The sequence below is a fragment of the Fringilla coelebs genome (genome assembly GCF_963513975.1).
Source record: "Fringilla coelebs genome assembly, chromosome: 8".
In the NCBI taxonomy this organism is placed as follows: domain Eukaryota; kingdom Metazoa; phylum Chordata; class Aves; order Passeriformes; family Fringillidae; genus Fringilla; species Fringilla coelebs.
Window position 1 is genome coordinate 29,681,991 of NC_140066.1, and position 20,337 is coordinate 29,702,327.

A 20,337-nucleotide genomic window follows, 5' to 3' on the forward strand; every position below is an offset into this window, starting at 1 on the left:
AGAAAAAAATAAGATTTATACATGTGTTACATATTGCACATATAGTACCAAAAAAACCCCACTATGGGAGATTGCTTGGAACAACTTTGTTTCATCTTAGTGATTTTTTTTAGTGTTATTTTCAAACTTATTAATCATCTACTTAGTTTTCAGTGTTAAAAAAATTGCTCTAGCTCCTTAACACCTTGTCACTTCCTTTATGCGTGGTATTTTAAAAAATTATCCTTACAATTTGAGATGCCAGGAAAAAATTCTTTACAGTAACTAATGACACACACAATGACTGTATAATATATTTAATAATAAGAAGATAATCTAAGCGTTTTGCTGTATTGTCATTTTCTTTAATAATGGGATTACACTCCAAGCAGCATTCAGTTTTCCCAGAATTGTTGCTTTTGCAGAAGGGGACTATGAGTCCCAGCACAGCAGGAGCATTGTGTCTTAACTTGCACTGATTGTTCTCTAAGCAGCCCTTAAAGGAACCTAAGACGCTGATGACCATCCTGTAAAAGCTTCCAGCCACACAGGCTGTTGGGGTGACATTTTTTAAGCAAGTCTGCAGCATTTCTGTTGCCTTTATAGATCTTTTCCTTTCTCTGTTATCTCACATTGGACACTTTCAACACCAAAAGCAGCAGCTTCCCCCCACGTTTGGTTTGTAAAAATTCTGTTTGGAAAGGTAAAGTTAATCTTTTACTGGAAACATCTGATTTTTTATGAGATCTTCAAACCATTATCAAAAGTCAGTATGTTTTTAGCAAATATACTCCATGTGTGCATCACCTGTATTTGTGCACCTATGTGCATGCATCTACTCATGCTGCTGCTTGAAAGCCTTCTACATAAACTTTGGCATCTAGACATGCTACCCAACTGGCATGTAACTACAGGAAATGCCTCAAGACATTAAAAAAACTAAATCAGACAGGTATCAATAAAAGACTAGGGTGTCAGAATTACTTTAAAGTACCTTAGGTAAAGGACTTTGGTGAAATTTAACCCAGCAGTAGATTAGTTGTAGATACATATTTGTGATTATTTGTGTTGGTTAAAAGAATACAAACTAAAACTTATTAGTGATGTGTTGTCACTGAAGTTATATCTGAAGAATGCTCTTCCATGGTGTTCAAATCTTGTTCTTCAGGAAATGTGATTATTCTGCTGAGTTACTGACAGCTGAGATGTGGGGTTTTGAGAGAAGAGGCCAAGGGTGCCACAAGCCATTACTTCAAGTGTCTGTGAAGGAGAGACATGAGAAAGATGTTAAACTCATCCTGGCAGCAGATTGACAATGTTCTCCTTGAATTTTAGGTTATATCTAACTTTTAAAGGTGCCTAATGGGTGACTTTACAAATTGTTTTCTCTGGCACTAATTCTAGAACTTTTACCTATTCAGCAGTGGGAACCCTCATAATGTGTTTTCATCATGACCCTCTGTGGAGGGGCTGATTCTGATTTCCTTCCTTCCTTCTCCAAAAGAAAGACTTAAAAGCTGCCATGGGCACCCTCAAGAACAGACAGAGCTCTGTTCCTCTAGAGCACAAAGGACAATCAGTGTGTTAGATATTTAGAAAAAGAATCCAGTTTGATTACCTTAACGTAATTGTGGGGTTCCTTAGAAGGGGTGCCTACATCAAAACCCACTCTAATGCACATACTTTTAAGTAGTATGCATTCTGATTTTTTAGCAACAAAAGCATCATATTTGAATTAGGTTATCTATGGAAAAATAGGAGAAATGTGCTAAGGAAAACCAATTGAAAATAGATCCCAGGAGAATTGGCCCATAGAGCCCAGGATGATGTAAACAGGATGCCTTTGTTTGCTCCCCAGCCATATTCTTAGAATGTAGTTACACATGTATATATGAATATGTACACAGCATTTGTATATGAAATTTGATGGACAGCAGATTACATAATTTCATACATTACCAAAAGCAACCTGTCTTTCATAAAGGGAAAAGTTGATAACATGACAAGAAAAACAGTTTTTTATTCACTTCTTTTTTTAAACAAATTGTTGTGTATGTAGTTGATAGAAAGGTACCTGCTAATTTACTTTGACGTATTTTTCAAGGTTTCAAAAAGTTATTTAAGCACTGAGGGAACAGAAAGCAGCAGTCTTAATTTTTCACTTTAACACTATTGCTGTGTAGCTTTAGAATTATCTATAGTTTGGGATTGCATAGGGCAGGTAGAAAAGCATCAAATGTAAAGCATCTGAATATAAATTTTTATGACTTAATTTTAGACAGTAAGCATAAATATGGAATTAATTGTTTGCTTAAGAATAGTTTTATTTAGTAAATATCAAATATGCCACCGTTGTACTAAGGTTTTTGGTCCTAAAACACCTGGAGACTTACAGCTTTAGGAACTGATGGGTGATGCTATTTCAACAGGAAAAGTTGGGCAGGTGCTGTTGGCCTGAGAAGTGACTTTTTGGAGTCCAAAAAGGAGAGAGAAAGTCTTGCATTTAAAACTTCATCAAGAGACAGCTGTAAACTTGGAATTTTTTTCCTTCTACAACACACAGTTCTGTTTCGAAAAGGTTTCTGGTCCAAAATCTTATATTCTAGGGCTATGAGTCCTGTTTAAGGTAGGACTAACAATGAGGGCAAAGAGCTTTTAACTGACATCTGCTGGAAAAAACCAGAAATGTAGGAAGCATAAATATCCTCAATTAGCAGTATAAATGTCAGCAAAAGCTTTTACTTCTGCATCTTCCTAAAGTGGAACAAATGTTCAGATGGGAGTTTTGATTCTCTTAGAGTATAAAATGGCAGCTTGGGATACAGAGATTTTATACAGTTTTCCAGCTTAGCTGTTTTAATGTCTAGAATGTAGGGAGTTGTATTCGTGAACTTTACTGGTGCAAGATCACACATTTGGCATTCCATCATTAGCTGCCTAAAATTTACAGGAAATTTTGTATTAGGTTAAATATTGTATTCTAGAAGCCCTCTTTTCACGGTGACTAAGTATGAATTTAAAAAATCCCAGTTATCTTTTAGTCCAGGCACTTCAAGGTTAGTCACAGAAAAAAAGGATTTTCATTGGATTGGATGCTTATGATACAAGACCACAGGAGCCTATGTGAATAAAGGCATTTTATATAAAAACAGGTAAATGCTGGAAATCAGTGGAAGAAAGGGTATAGTGTGCTCTGTTCTGTCTTCAGGTACTATAATATGGACCTAAATTAAAAAAACCTGTTTGCTTGTACCTTGGTTTATAAGAAACTCTGTCACAAGTTCTCAGCAAAACTCTGTGATAAGAAGCTGTAATTTAAGATTATTCAGACAAAGAAAATCTCTCATTCTAAGTTCCAGCAGATAACATGATTTTGTTCATTCTGTACAAACAAAATATCAGAAGGCTTTGACGAAGGAGGGGACTGTCAAGAAATCCCATTTTGCAGTACTAGTGGTGTTTTGTTTTGTTTTCCCTAATTTATTTTTTACCTTTCAGTATTGAATAGAGATGACACCAATTCCTTGGTTTTTCAAAATAAAATACCTTATCATAGAATAAAAAGCATTTAGTATTAACTAAAATGCTGGAATTTGGTTTTAGTAGAAGGAAAAGGGCTTCTTGGTTCATATGATACACAAAGAAAAGGGATTCTAGCACAATAATCTATTCAAGAAAAGCCTCATGTTGCTTTTTGCAGATTTTGAACAGTCAGAATAAACACTCTTTTAAGAAGACCTTTTTCCCCAAAGGTGATTTGAAAATTTATTTTCCTTCCTTTAATGAATGCTATTTATTGAACAGTATCCAAAATAGTCTGAACACTGAGTGAAACCTGTTTTTGGGCTTAGTTATGAATTTAAATTAAGTTCACTTCAATCAGAATGTATTCAAAATCAGTCCTGTGATACTAAACCAGAAGTGGATTGCCATAGGAAAAACTTGTTGAGGAACTTGGAAAAAGACATCTTTGAAAATTACTGTTCTAGTTTTTTTTTGACTGCCAAGCAAAATGTGCTAAGCAAACTTCTCAATATGCTGTTAATTCTTGTGTGCACAGATTTTCTTTTTGATTTTTTTTTTGTAGATTAGAGCTGTATTATAAAGTATGATTTCCAGCACAATTAATTGTAAGTTCAAACAAAAAACTCAAACTAAAATTAGGAAACTTTTTATAGATACATTTGTATTTCATAACCTACTTAGAATAATGTTAAGTGAAGGACCTTGCACATCAAGGAAAGTATCATTGTCAAGTATCAATAGACATTCAGATGCTCATAATTTTATGAGAGAAAAAAAGAAGAAAGCTGTTGAATGTAGCGTGATTAACCTCCAGAGGGAGATTATTTGTGTGGCTGTGGGATTTCAAAAGGTTTTGACAGGATGCCTCTTCAACATGTTTAACATTTTTGATATTTTTCCTTGACTGCATACAGAAGATTTTTATAAACTTTCTGTCAAGTACAACTGTTTTAAGCTACCTCTTGTTTCTCTAAATTTGCCTTTACTTCCTGAACCAGGATTTGTGTGCTCATTGCAGAATGATGTGATTTTAGGAGCAATCAGGATGGCAAAGAATGGGTTCAAGCATCACCTTAGGATTGCTGTTGGAATGGTTGATTGTGGAGAACCACTGACTTTTTTTTCTTGACTAAGAAAGTTTTCTTTCCATCCTGAACAATCACAGTGTAATTATGTAGTTAAATCACTAGTAACCAATTTTATCAACTACAGTTTTGTTCCTTAAGCCTGATGGCTACACTAGGCTGCGTTGTGTAACTTCTCCATCCTGCAAAGTTGATTCTAATTAACTCAAGTGGAGTGGGAACAAGGCAGGTTTTTTAAAAGGAAAATGAAAAAACCTTAATTTAAACTGTTTCTGAGTTCTACTGTGCAACAAAAATATCTGAAATAATAAAAAGAATAAGAACAAGTTGTGCTATCTTCATCTGTGTAAGTAGCAGGCATTTGGTCCTTGTTCAGCATCTTATCCTGAGAACTTTGAATTCAGGCATCCTTTAATTGATCACCACTTACAGCTTTTACAGATATTGAAGAGATACAGCAGTTTGATTTATATTATATTCCTTTATCTCTGTGCTTATTTAATCTTCTTGCAATGATTAATGACAATTCTCTTGCTCTCACTGATGTTAGTGATCAAGTCCTCCTGCATGCTCTTGTGGAATACAGTTTCTGACAATGATGAACCAGTTGCTCTGCATTCTTATTTTTGTGGGTTTTTTCAGGTTTACATGCTATAAATTTATTTTATGTGGTAAGGAATACTTATAAAATGTATTTCTGATGTGCTGTCTGAGCTTTGTTATCAGTATGTTCACCTTCCTAATGAAATGTGTAAATCCATTGGTTTCCAAATGCTGTTCCTAGAGGAGGTAGGCAGGACATGATTTAGAAACTTTGAGCTGTCTAGAAATGTACTGATTTTGTCAGCCTCTGATAAACAAACATATTTTACCCTGTATTGAAGGTGGTGTCAAGAGCTCACGTAGATTCTGTGTCTGGCTCAGGGGGCACTGGGGGCAGGCAGCTGCAAGGTGAAGATGACATTTTCTTAATTCACTGTTACTTGATCCTCAAATAAGCCTTTGACTAAAGCTAGTTTCCTCATCCCAAATGCAATAGAAAAAACAGGAATTTTGCTTGTTTCTAATTTCTGCATCTCCCCTTCTACATGTGTTTTGGATTGAAATGGTCACCCCTTTCCCTAGAGGGGCTTGGGACCCCCCATAACTTGTGAAAAAATAGATTTTGAGGCATCATGCAGCTCATTCCTCAACTGATCGAATGAAGATCCTCTAAAAAAACTTGTAATGGCATTTCAGTTTGATTGCAGTTGATTCTGTCTTCATTTTCTGAGTGCTAAATGAAATGCATTATAATGCCAGACCACATTAGTTATTTAGAGAAAAAAAAAGCCTCCCTTGCAATGGAATACATTAAAAATCAGTTGTATTTTGTACATCCTAATGGCTAAGGGAGGGAAATGATTTGCTGACTTCTTTACATTTCATGGCATTTTTGCTTGATAAATTGTAGAAATCATTTCTTTTCTTTGGGCTTTTACTCTGAATGACCAAATACACACAAATACTTGCAATCACCAGTTGTTGACTTCAGATGTTTTTCACCTTAGATTGGAATTTTTTCTTACCTATAAGGCTGCTATGAATAACATTTGAATGCTTTTAAATACTTTTGCATTTCATATTGCCTTATAATAATCTTTCTAATTTTTTTGTTATAACCTCTGAAGTGTTCTCTTTAGAGAGAATGGAGAGAAAACTAACAGCCTTTTGATGAAAGGAGCAGTTTGACCAAAATTTCCAAAATAGTACAGAAGCTGCAGTCTTAGGAAAATTTAAAAAGACGTAACAACAACAACAACAATAATAATAGTAGGTCCTGGGCCTTTTTTTGTCTGAAAAAGTCTTAAACACATCTCACTATGGACATTAGACCATGAAGGTATCCAAAATTTTCACTTTATGTTTTTGCTTTGTAAATAACTATCACGACTGCCTGTTTTAATTTTTACTAAAGCTGGTAAAAGTTTGTCTGTCAGATCTGAAATAACTAGAATTACTTAAAAAGGAAGTATTCTCTTGTGTTTTTATGTGAGAAATCTCTTCACAGCTGAGGAAAACTAAGAGTAATTTAAGAAATAATATTTTGAATCTTGTGAAAGGTCTCTTCAAATGCTTGGATATGTAAAAAATTGTCCCATGCATCAGATATAGAGTTCAGTTTTGATTTGAACTCTTAAAATCTGTAGATTAGCCCAGTCTAAAATTTGTAGGCAATTTGGGTTTTGGTAAGTAATATTAATATTATGTTTTTGGTAACTAATATTATTATTATGTTTGGAAATGAAATGAATAAGTGGAAGGAATGAAAGGGCAGCTAAGTATGACAAGTTAAACTTATCTCCAAATAAAGTAGTATTAATAATTTCATTTTCTTTAATTCAATTTTTTTTTTTAATTTTGGAATTTTTCAGTTTTTTATTTTTTCAAAGCTAGTGTAAACATTTCAGTTTTTCAAACAGATTAACATAGAAAACATGAAATTGCTGCTACTGTACTTTGTGAGTTCATGTAACAATGTTTTGGTTCAGCATGTTTTTTGGTAGAAAATGCATATTATTCCAACATCAAGCTGTAAAAATTCTGTGCAGTGGCTCAGTATTGGCATGAGAGATTCAGGCACAGCATTACTCTTGTTAATTGTTTAAGATTCTGCTCAGTTCCTAACATGAAAAAAGATCCTGTCTTTCTTTCAGTGTTAATCTTGTGTGTTGCATTTTCATTATCTACTTGTATAAAGCAAAATTATGATTTTCCAAGCTGTCTTTATACTGTTAGTTGCTGATGATTAAAGACAGCTTTACTGTGATTGCTTGAGAGGTGTTTATTACAAATAAACCAAAGAAATCAGTTCACTTTTCAGGATGAATGCTTTGGACAGAAGGAATAATGAAATACAAACACTGCAGGGCTATTTTACCAGAGCAAAAATGGCTTAAGAACAAGTACAAGCATTTAATTGATGAACATTGTCTTTAAGTTCAACCAAACTAAATTTTGATTTCTGCCACAGATAATCAGTCTGTTGGTTGTTTCTGGGTTTATTAGGATAAATATCCCACTTCTGGAATGTATATTTAGTCCTGAAAGCTAAGAGGGTGACACCTGTGATTTTGAGATTGTTGACTTGCTTTTCAGGAAAAAGTAATGGCCTTACCAGTGGTCATATGATCTCAGTAGTGTTAGTTCAAGCTCGAGTGAAATTGTCTGTGTTTTAATATGTCTTTAAGTTCCATATGTGACTGACAGAAATCCAAAATATTTGTCTATTCTGTTTACCTTTTCTCTCTCTCTTTCTGTTTACCTTTTCTCTGTAGCACTGTGTTAGTACACCTGTGTTTTTTCTTTTCTGTGCTATTAGGTTACTATAAAAAATAGATTAATTTGAGACCAAGGAAATATAAATCACAAGGTAAAACAAGAAAGAGGAAAATAAAATTAGTTCTATATGTGTTAATTATTCTGTTAAGACTGATTTATTTTGGAGGATAATCATGTGACTGTAAAGTGACAGTTCCATTTCTGCATGTACAGCAGTATGTTCTAATAGCATCTTTTAGCTTTTTGCTTTTTTTTTTTTTCTTTTTGCTTTTTTACTCCTGGTTTTATTGGTCATTGCTTCACAGCAGTTCTTTAGCTTAATTTTAATGCTACTTGGTGATATTGCAGAAGTGTTATTGGGCACATCTTTTTGATTTTACTGATTTATTGTCTCAAAGGCTGAATGGATGTATTTCCTATAAAAGCAATTGTTTAATGTGAAAAGGGTATCAGGGGCTTCTAGCTAAATACACATTTCTGGAGAATTAAGAGACTAGATAGTTTTGCAATATTCCTAATATAGAAAATTGTCTCTTTGGGTCAGTTGCCATATGAGCAGACTAATAGATTACATAGGTGAACACTTAGAAGGAAACTGAGCATTAAAATTTTGGATCTAATGGAAGTTTATACTTGCTATTTCTTACTGAGCCTAATCTAAGAGAAACACTCTATCTCCTTTTCTTTTGATTTAACTTATGCCTTGAATGTCAGCAAAATTAACAAAGTAGCACATCTCAGTATTTAATGGCATTGTCATTCCTTTGAAAAAACATCAGCAAGGTGTCTTCTAGTAATTATCCATGTAGAGTTCTGGTTTAGCAACCTTTCATGTAAGCAAACATATTTACTTAAATCACCATCTGTAGTGAGCTCCATTTGAGACAAATAATGCTCTTGGAGCTGTATGTTGGAGATGGGGGCTAAGCAATAAGTGTTTTTAAATTCAATTGTTTAAAATGCACACTGCATGGAAATAGTGATGGGTATTCTTTTGCTGTCAGCAAGAACATTTATATGCTGAGCTGGCAACTTGGAATCAATCATACAGTGGATTTATTATTTAATAAATTCTATAGGGTTGTGATTTTGCAACATGGATTTGCTCTACTGGATTATATTGTTTTCATATAATCTTTCTGTTCCACTTAGAATCTGCATGTTGTACAAAAGAGTATTTTGAGCTGCTATTTCCCTAAAAATAGAGTAGATATCGAAAGGGTGAGTTTGTTTCTTGTGGTTTTTAAAGCTCTAATGTCATCATTTCACTTACTATGTAAAAAATAACAAAAGAAACGTTTAAATTCTTAATTAAATTAAATTAAGCAGGTTTTTATTGTGAGCCATAGATTATTTATTATAAATATTTACTTCTTGGTAAAAACATGATAATTAAGTATTTTAAATAACTGTTTAAACAAAAGCAGGTGTGCATGATATAAACCCAAGTTGGAGATGAATGCACAGAATTATAATGGGAAGACTTGAAGTTGTCTGAACTCGCTGTTTCAGTCCAAGGATGCAGCACAAAGTACACAGAATCATGGAACCATTTAGTTTGGGAAAAACCTCTGAGCTCACCCAGTCCAACCATTACCCCAGCAGTGCCAAGTCCATCACTAACCCCCATCCCCAGGTGCCACATCCACACTCTTAAATCCTCCAGGAACAGTGAATTCACCACTTCCCTGGGCAGCCTATTCCAGTTCTTGACACCCCTTTCAGTGAATGAACTCAAGTGTTGGCCTCAAAAAAGTATGGAAAATATAAATTGAATCTCTTTTCCTGATTTCTGCCAGCTGACAATGATTGGTACAAAATAGGATTTTAAAACTGATCCCAAGTCTTGTTAAATTTCAAGGTGGTAAAACTGTTGGCATTAGGCTGGGAAAGATCCTACCTTAGCTGCAGTTTTAACTATTGGCTGCATTATTATCCCAGGAGAAACCATTCACTGAGAGTGGTTAAGTGGAGAGAAACAAATAGAAAATATTAAAGAAAATATGTATAGAGTAGTACAGAAATATTGGGGTAATGGAAGAATGTCAGTCTTCTTCCAAATGTCCTACAATATTGTCCTGCTCTGCTATTGCATTTCTTCGATCACATGCAGTCACATTTGCTTCAGCAAGGGCTAAAATGAATTTTTTTTGGATTACCCCCACATAGAGAGCCACAGATTGGTAGGGAGTCCATTTTTCATCCCACTCTTGCAAACCCTAGATAATTAATGGCATATGAAAAGCATATTAAAATATGCTTTCATTGCTGTGAAACAGATTTTTTCTAGATTTAAAAGTGGAAATGCAAAGGTGTTGTCTTTTTCCATGGTATTATCCAGGAACAGTGAGGTTAATAGGAACTTGCTGAATGAGAGTAATAAATGTTCACTGAAGTGCTGCTACTATATAATCACTTATGTTTTCCACTTTTACATTTTGATCTACTTCCTATTAAATGAGCAATAATTGTGGGAGCAATCAATTAAGGTTAGTTTGCAATAGCTTTTATATTTGTCAAAACAGTGACAGCTTTTGGAATGTGCTTCAGAATTCACCCTTTTAGCTCCTTTATAACTTTTGTGCTGTCTTGTAATGGAGCATCACTGTTAAGAGTACTTAACTATAAGCAGAATAAGATACTAAAAATATATTCCTGTATTTTTCACTGAAAGCATTGCAAAGATTTACACAATTAAAATTAACTTTTGTGAAGAGGCTTTTCCAGCTTAAAGTGCCTAAATAATAATTCCATAAATGTAGAGTGGAAAACATGAATGGATGTGGGAGAACAGAACTGATAATGTAGTAGCAGCACTTCAATGAACATTTAATGTAGAGTGTCAAGGGGATAGCAGAATTACAACATACAGGATTTTGTGGTAACTGCAGGTATTTTTCAGAAGTATTATGTTATGAAACAGAGAAAAACATCACACATCACTATGTGCTGCATAGAAATTTCTGGTGTTTCTTGCAGACAGATTGAATGCCTGGCACCTCCTTAGTAAGAATTCTTACTTTAGTTCAGCTGGTTATTTAATGAGCTCTGAGGGCTGAACAAACCATTGAAGTCCTGAAATGGACATATTATTTCAATAATATCTTACATTTAATTAGGTTTTTACATTGTCTAGTACCTTTTTCTCTATTTGTCTTAGGCTGTGGCAGAGGTGAGAGTGTGTATGGGTTGGGATGCAGTCAAAGAAGGATTTATTGTGTGTTATTCCTTATCAGTATAAGGGAAGTTTAAAACTCAGTCTGTGATAGGAATTCAATATGAGATTATAAAGTAGAGAATAAACTTTTATCTTATACAGGTCACCACTTGGTACCGTATCTGTTCCCAAGCAGGACCCCATATATTAAATCCTTTATCTTAGTCATAATTAAAGCTTCAGTGAAAGCCTAATATGAACATCATGATAGGTTCAGAGTTAATTTGAATTAAAAAAGGACTTTAAGTGTGGTGTGAATATTAGCAGGGAGTCATTCCATTGATGTGGGGATGTATTGACACATTTACCAGGGAGAGATTAGTAAGTTTTGTACACATTTGGAATAAAAAATGGCTGCCTAAACAAGATAGTAATTCAAATAAACATGGAAAGGAAAATGTTTATGAGGTGAGAATCTATCAGGCATCAAGAGTGGCAGTGAGCAGACCACTGTGGAGAGAATGACTTTGGCCTTGAAGTGAGTGGAGGGATGATGATGTTTCTGTGTTTCTCCTTCAGTTCAGATTCCAGGAGCTTTTAAAGTTGCCTGTTTCCTGCTTCTAGAAAACTCTTCTTGTGGACTATACCTGTAGTGTTTGCTCTGCCTTTGTTCAAATGGTTTCAGAGATTTCTTTTTGCTCACTTTTGTCAATAGCAAGAATTCCAATTATATTAGATCTTCTGCCAAACATCTGCAATAATACTTTACTTAGACATTTCAAACTAAGTAGATTTTGTCATTGGTCAGGATTTTACCCTGTGTAGCAAAGATGAATTATGAATAATTTTCTGTGTTGCATATTGAAATGGTAGGTTTTAATTGCTTTTCTCAAACTGCTATTATTTAAGGCATGGAGGGCAGCTTCTAATGACACAGGAATAGTTTTTAACTCTGCAGAAAATAAAGTAAGTGATATGCTAGTGATTTTATCTGAAAAAGATTATACAGCTTGGAATATTTCAATACAGCTTGAAATATAGATACATGTTTCAATACATTTCTTGATGTGTTTGGGATGAAGTATTAAAATCTATAAATATTCACTTAATTATCAAACTAAGCAGGAATGAGGAAATCTCATTTTTCCTTTTTGATTTTACAGCTTGCACATGCAGTGGACATGCAAATATCTGTCACATGCAAACAGGAAAATGTTTCTGCACAACCAAGGGAATCAAAGGAGACCAGTGTCAACTGTGAGTACCATTCAATGTAGTTCAAAGTTATTGCAATCCTTGATTAGTGAATAATCACTATTTTTCCCATTTCACATCCTTTTTTTGGTATTGGATTTTGTGATTGATTGCTAATGTTTCAGTGTTGGATATAGTGTTCCCTACATTTCTCAGGAAATGTCACTATTACATTTTCCCACATTGTGGGAGACCATAGGAATGTGTAGACCTGTCATAGAAAGTTCTCTTTTTTTGGGACTGGAATAGCCTCTTGTTTTTAGAGGAAGAGTTTGCACCTTCATAGCAAATGGAGTCTTAAGAACAATCACGTGCTGAAGTGGAGTACCTTAACAAGTAGGAGAAATAACACATAGAAATCGATTGTGAATAGCCTTCTATTTAAAGATGTTTCTTTCAGTCTGTTCTATCAGGTACACCATGTTATTTAATAGGAGCTTTATTCATTTTGCAGTTATAATTATTTTAATAGTGTCTGGCAACCAACTCACCTTAGCAGTCATATTTGGAACTGGGGGGAAGGCACATGAATCCATCTGACTCCTCCCCAGCAGGGAGAGGTGCCGGGAGCTTGTGCTCTGCCTGCCACAGGACTTCCCCTTACACCAGATTAGTGAATTTGTCTTTGATACACTCAATGAGCTGGCTTGGATCCTGCCTGTAACACTTTGCTTGATAAATTGTAAAGAAACAAAAATTCCTGATGCAGAGGATCTGTGTATATCCGTGAGAAAGAGCTGTGCTGGCAGCTCTGCTGTTCCCCTGCTACCTCTGGGACTTGGTGTCAAGCTAATTGAAGACTCTCAGGATGAGATGGGTAATCAAGATTAGGACTAAGTGATGAAATTTTATCATGAATAAAACTGCAATGATGATATCTTTAAGCTCTGAATTAAGTCTTCACTGAGAAATCTTTTCCCCCCTCTTTTTGTGCCCATACAATAATCAGTTCTAGGTGTTAATGAGTGATCTGATTATCAGCTACCAGCTCTGGACTTCTATTAATGCCATTCTGACTATACAAAGAACAGGAAGAAAAAGACAACAATTTCTCCTCTGTCCTTTGTGACACCCTAACCACAGAAAACAGTTTCAGTGCTGAAAATGCCAATTCTTTACTGACTACCCTCCACATAAGGCGCCCTTTTCAGGCCTTCACCCCAGCCTGTCTTTCATGTATCTCTGTGGTTGGTGGTATCCTTTGTCCTGTGTCTGTTTTATCACTGTTTTTTCCACTCTGATTTGGAACTTTTTTCTCATATGATTGGTTGTGCTGCTCAGCTGTATCAGTCTGCTGTCCTGAGTTTGTCTATCCTAAAAAGTTCTTTTACCCCACTAACTGAACTAGAAGAGAAAAGGTTTTCCTAATTGTGAACTTCCCTCATCAGAAGTTACAGCAATTCCACAACACAGACGAAACAGAAATTTGAATTTTTACTTTTCAAGTGTAAACTTAAAATTGCAGTTTCAGACTGAAAATCTCTTTTTTAGTCACAGGTAATGCATTCCTGTTCTAGATTCATACACAAATCAAAGGCTTGTCCAGGGCAAGCTATGGTGTTTAAGCATTTGATAATTTAATTGTTGGTGAGTTTTTTTTAGGATGAAATGACATCTGTTGGGTTCATGGGTATTCAAGCAAATAACAACAGATTTTGAGTTGGAGGGCATAATTTAGAAAGTGTCATTTTACTCTCATGGTTGTTTTGAGAGAGCGATCCACTCATGTATGGAAGTTTCTATCAAATGTTTTTTTATCTATTCCCTTAGAACATCAGGAGATGAAGAGCATAAAAAAATAATTTAAAAAAAAATCACTAATGAGTCACCAAATGCAGTTCCATACTCATTCTAAAGTTAATATGAAGAATATGAACTTGATTTATTTTGTATTATGCTTAAAAAAATAGAAAACTATTTCCTCTTTAAAAATAATTTGTACACTCACAACGTCTCTTGAATGCATTGTAAGATATATATGCAGTCATTATCTAGAAGATAAGGAGAAACAAAAATCAGCTCAATGCTTTCTTTGTATTTATTACTTTATTATAGTCTGTATAAGTAATCTGAAACTTGATTCAGCGTGGGAATACTGTTCTCCATTGCTCTGGATGAATGTTTTGGGGTCATTTTGCTACTGACTAGTTAGGCTAAAAACCTACAACCTCAGCAGCAAACCTACAACCTTGTGGTTTGCTAAAATAAGTATTTCAATTCCAAACTCTGGCTGTTCAGTGAGAAAGATAGATTGATATTTCTGTCAAGAATCCTATTGATTAAGAAGTCATAGCTGCAGGGCTCTGTTGTACACACCATGCCTTGTGGGCAGAGGTTTTATGAAATCCAGGAAAGTTTACAACACTTTTTATTTTTCTTTTATTATTCCCTCCCTGCTTTATCAACTTTGTGCTTTTATGGAAGATCTTATTTATTTTATTTTTATTTATTTGGGTATTTTTTTAGCAGTCCCATTGCTCAGTTGCATTCATTTCTTGATTGTGCTGTTGGATGGCATGAAGCACAGTGGCATTTAAAATTAATATTAGTGTTGTAAAGCAGCTTGGAGCACACATTTGCATTCTTAAATGATCATATATGATCATATCCCATGATCCCAATGTCATATATTTGTCAAATGTTAATATTTTTGTTTCTGTTGATAGTTTCACTTGGTAAAAACTTTTAGTAATGTCCTGATCATGAGGAAATTATTGGAATGGATTGATTATTCTAAGTAACTAGACTGTAAACATTAAAATCAGATACAAACAAAAATACTTGATTTCTTCTTTTTCCTCTTAATTTTTTGAAAATGAAATATGCAATTGGTAGTAAGAGGAAACTCATGGTGACTTAAACCATGTTTTTAGGGGAAAACTATTGCTTCAAGGCAGTTGTTTTATTTAATTTTCTCTAACACTTGATTTACTAGCTGCTGATTTTATTTTTCATGGAATTCTGTTGATAGAGGTTTTCAAAATTCCGTACGTTTTGGTGTATCCATATGCAGGATTATGCACAGGGAACTTTTCAGGGAATAAGCTTGTAGGAATGTGCAGAATATGCTAAGGGGTTGTTTCAAAGTTCAAATTTTGATATTAAATGGGATAAATTTTGCTGGAGGCAAGGAAGAAAAATATGAAAAGGATGGGATCAGGTGAGTAATAAAATAATTCTTTGAGAAGTTTCAGTAAATCTGAGCTCTTGCAAGTGAAAGCCTTAACTTGGTGATGTGTCTGTAGCTTTTGTCATCACCATGTAAGAACTGGGCTAAAATTGGGCTTCAAAACCTCTGTAATGAAGAACTACTTTTGGAAGGAAAATACTGGGGGAAAAGTATTATTTTAAATCTCACATTTCATAGTATATTTTATATAGTTGTAAGAAGGATAAATTCAAGATTATAAAATGTATTGCTCATTTTAGTTCTAATAAATGTCCACACTGTTAATTTCTTAGACATACCTCTTCTGTAAAAGTGGAAGAAATACTATTTTATTTATTAAAATATACAGTATTTATTTGGTAAATTTGGTATTTCCTGTATGTGATCCTTAAATAGCTATTTAATAATGTAAGGATCTGTGCATAAAAAATAAGCACTTATTGATAGTCTGCTGTACATAAGAATAAGATTTTAAAATATCCAGCCGTAGTCTTCTGTATAATTTCCCTCCACAGAATGGTACAATTCATCCTACAGGTAAAAAATATACTGGGTTAAGAGTCAAATTCTCCATTCTATTGATATCACTGCAGCTTTATTTGCAGATAGCAGAGCAAATCTTTTCCCAATTATTTCCACACAGAGCTTCTCTTGCTGCTTTCCAGTAGGGGAAGAATTGGCAGCAATCATATAATAAATTCACTTGATTTGAACTTCCTTTATCAGAGACACACACACAAATCACAAAGCCAAATAGACAAAAAGGAATTCTTATTGCTGGAAATTTAATAAAAACCTCCTTATTCTATTGAGAGAGTGTCCTTTCCTGATTGAGGGTATAATCCATTTAATACTGGTTACCATGGTGGTTGGTGGTTTTCTAAAGTAAAGTTTAAAAGTATAATATTTAGTGGTTTAAATTACCACAGGAACAGCATTTTGGGTTTTTTCCCCTTCGATTTCAACACTTTCCCTCCCTCTGTTTCTCTCATTTGAAAATATTTCACCATTAGTTTAACATATTTGATTGTGTTTGATTGGAGGTGTTTTCTACCTGTTCCTGCTGAGTCCAGTCCTTGATTTTTTTAGTTTAAGAGGAAACTTTGACATGCTAATTCATGTTACTCCATTACCTATGACATTTTGAGGAGAATTACAGCAAAATCTGTCATGTAGCTGCTGGTGAGTTTAGCAATGTTGGTGGGTTTAGCAACTGCCTCTCTTCTTATTTAACTGCCTGAAAATTTCAGCTTGCCTCTGTAAGGACAGGTTCATGCCCTCAGCTAGTTCTCACAGTGCTGGATCATTAGGTTTCTAAGGAGAACAATAAAATAAAACTCCTACTTCAACATTTATGAGTACATTTATGTTTTAAATGTACTCATTTTCTGCTCTACATGTAGTAATTATTGTCAGATCTTTCAAGGATTTGAGCTATTTTTTTTTCTTTTAATTCATGTTTCTTGCATCAATCATTTTTTCTTAAATTGCAGCTTTCATTTAAAAAATATGTCTAATATCAAAGCTTCAGAGCATGACCCAAATGCACTCTAATGGCTCAAACCCTCAGAAGGCACTTGAAACATTTGAGATCTAAAATTTGAAGAAAAGGAAAATGCAGGTTTTGGCAGTATTGTATGTCACTCTTGGCCTTTCTGTTGATTTTTTTTTTTTCTTCTGCAGTAGGCTCACTTTGTCTGCTTTTGTATATTCAGTATATTTTATGTAAAGTTCATGAGGCTCTCTGGGATCTTTCAGAGTTGCAGGCTCTCTGCAAGTGAAACTACACTTTGTTAAGCGTTGTTACATCCAAACATTACATTTTATTCAGGAAACTGTTCAGTTTTGGAAAAATAAAGAATGAAAGTTGGAGTGTCTTGTATCATTCCTAGAAGACAGTGCTCCCAGAGCAGAAGTGAGGATGAGGTGGTAGCTGAGGGAGAAGCTGCAAAGCACCTTGCAGAGAGGTTTGTACCTTGGGACTTCATTGTGTTCTGTCCCTATGAAGCATGCCTTTAGTCTTTCTGAGTTTAGTGCTAATTGTCTGGAAAATGGGGAGCAGTTTGGCCATGAGAGTTTCTCTTTCATGAGAATAAAGTGATTTTGCTTTGGCTTCTAAGTTAGGATCTTCCATAGCTGGCTGTATGCGCATGAGTAAAAATGTCTTTTGGTTTGGCAAGTTCAACAGAGGAGTATCCTCTCACCACTGGGCTTTAGCTGTTTTCTAAGATATTTCATAGTCATTACTTCCTCTTTAGGCTACCTCCAAAAATGCTAAGTGCAGGGCAAAACAGGTAATTTTTTACCATTGTTCAGACACTCCTGGCTAAAGAAGGAATGCAAGCAGTGTCCTTGCCTCTTGTGCCCAATTGGTTTATGTTTGTATACATGCTGGATAGAGATGTAGTTAATATCTTTTGGTCTTCCTATTTGAAAAATATATGGAGCTGGATTTTCTTTTGAAAGAAGTGAATCTCTTTCTCTGAGCAGTTGTTCTCCAATGCCATAGTGTCACTCAGGGACTGGGATGTGTTTTGCTCAGTGCAGGTTATATCAGTGAAGCAGTGGATTAGGGCAGGCTGCCCAAGCCTTTCACAGTTCCCGTGCCAGTGAGATCTGTTTTGAATTCCAGTGCTCAGGATGCATTTGTTTTAAGGCAAACCTCTTTGTATAAAATGCTTGTAATTTTTGGTGCAAAGTGTCATTTGTCTAGGGATGTACAGTTAAGGTAATGCTTCTATGTGCTTCTTTAGCACAGCTGAAAAGAACAGACAAGTTTGCATTTTCTTTATGTCTGAAATAGACTCTCAAAGATTTAGAGCTAAATATTAGATGAAGACATTTATTCTGCTTTTAATTAGTTAGGTACTGTGTTCGGACTGAGATGAAATTAGGAGTGGGAGTGATGCTGATGTTTACTCTTACAGGAAAAAGAGAAGCATAGACTGTGCCCCATGGAAGAGTTACTGGGAGCAAGAGAGAAAGGGAGGTTATGGCTGGCATAAAATTGCTTTATTATTGAGTCTGATTTTTTCTTACCCAGCAAAGTTGTAGCTTTAGTTTCTGAGCTTGTTTTTGGAAAGGAGGAGGTCAAAGGGCTTTGTGGATTGGGCTGGCTTTACATCTTGCCTAGGGCTAGCTTTAAAGCAGAATTGCACATATCTGCATAGCCAATGCTTTTGCTTAGTCTCAGGGTCAGAATAGGTTGCAAAGACTTAAAATTTGAGGTTGTCTGTTTTAACTCCAGTTCAAGCAGTTGAAAATGATGGGGCTCTGCTGCATTGCATCTCTCAGGGTGGGCAATGGAGGCACCTGGGAATGATGTTTTGTGGCCAGGACTGGAACTCAGTTAAGAGTTAGGGATGCTGAGTAACATCAGTCACACAAGCCAGAACTCAGTATGAGCAGCTCTTGGGAGAGGTGTTTGCGGTTACACTGTCTCCTGGCATTGCTGCTTTGAGAACATAAAAAAGGAGACTGGAGAATTTCTTATAAGACAGCCAATAGCATGTTTAGATTTCAGAAAACACTTGCAGGAGGCTGCTGACAGCAAAGACAATCTTCTTTTCAGCAGGTGACTCCACCAGGTATTTGTCTTTCCTCACCTGCATGAACCAAATACCCCCAACATTACAGTCTGTTCTTTCTGCCAGGTGTAGTGCTGGGGTCTCCACAAAACATAAATACATGCAGCTTGATTATCCTGGTCACCTCTTTTCACTATTAATATAATTATTCTGTTCCTCCATATTGTTGGGGTTGGATTATAAATGGTCATTGTTCATGGGAGCTGTAATTAATCTCACCATAATTAATTTCTCTCAATCAGAAATTGCCATGTGTAGGATAGGATCTGTGAATTACTCTGCAGGCAGAGGGGATAAAGAACACAGATTTCCAGTACAGTATTAATTTGGTTTACCCTTCCTACTGCTTTGGTTAAAGATAAGTTGTTCACTTAAGAGAAGGAAAAGAAAATAACTGATGGCTTTTCTGGCTACTCATCCTGCTGTCATCAGAAAAAATCCGTCAGCTGAGTTGTGACTGACAAAACCAGATATTTCAGGGAGTTCTTTTAAAAAATTCTATTATATACTGCTCTGTTGTAACTGATGAAATTCAATGTGTGCTGTGTTACAGCAACAACCCTCTACATCACTATTATTATTGCTAGCTACTGCTGCTGCAGTCAGCTTTGGACAATTAACTATGGAGCAGAAGGGAGGAAAGTGATATTTCCTTTGTGGAAGGCAAATATTTAAGGAGATTAAAAAAAAAAAAAGAGAATAAACAGTCCTACAAAACTTTATCAAGGACAAAACCTTTTCAAGGTGATCACCTTCCAGAAAACAAATGTTGCTACTACAGTTTTATTATAGACTTGGTATCTAGAACAAAGAATTTGACATATTTTATTACTTTTGCCTTCATGACACATAAACACTGGTCAGTTTCAGTATGTGTAAGCGTTTCAGAAATCGATGTTCTCAGAGTTGTCAATGTTCTCTTTATTTTTTGGTGGTTTTTTAGGGGATCTTGGCTACTGTAGAAGATACACATCATATTTAAAAATGGCTTATCAAAATGTTATGTATCATTATTGGTCCTTTGTGCTGGAAAAGAGCTGAGGAGGAAAACCAAAGGGCTCTGACATGTCCGTGCTGATCATTGTAGCATCACAGACAGAAACAGTTTGCCAATTGTGTGAAAGGAGAGAAGGGAAATAACTGAAGAAAAGGGCTTAGAGCAGTATTAGTGTGCCCTTCAAGAAACTCTTTTATTAAAAAAAGAAAAAAAAAAGGTTTTGCTATAAAAGGCCTTCAGTAGGTTCTTTTTATTAGTTTTGA

At 35.1% G+C, this 20,337-nt stretch overlaps 1 protein-coding gene across 4 annotated transcripts in view; it reads left to right on the forward strand.

Annotated features, from left to right (window-relative positions):
* Positions 1-20,337, forward strand: part of ATRNL1 (attractin like 1) — a 431,089-nt gene that overhangs the window by 118,299 nt on the left and 292,453 nt on the right. For all 4 annotated transcript variants that reach the window (XM_084210857.1, XM_084210858.1, XM_084210859.1 and 1 more), the window contains one exon: positions 12,231-12,324. In XM_084210857.1, the coding sequence (XP_084066983.1) occupies positions 12,231-12,324 (94 nt within the window). The remainder of the gene's footprint in view (positions 1-12,230; positions 12,325-20,337) is intronic.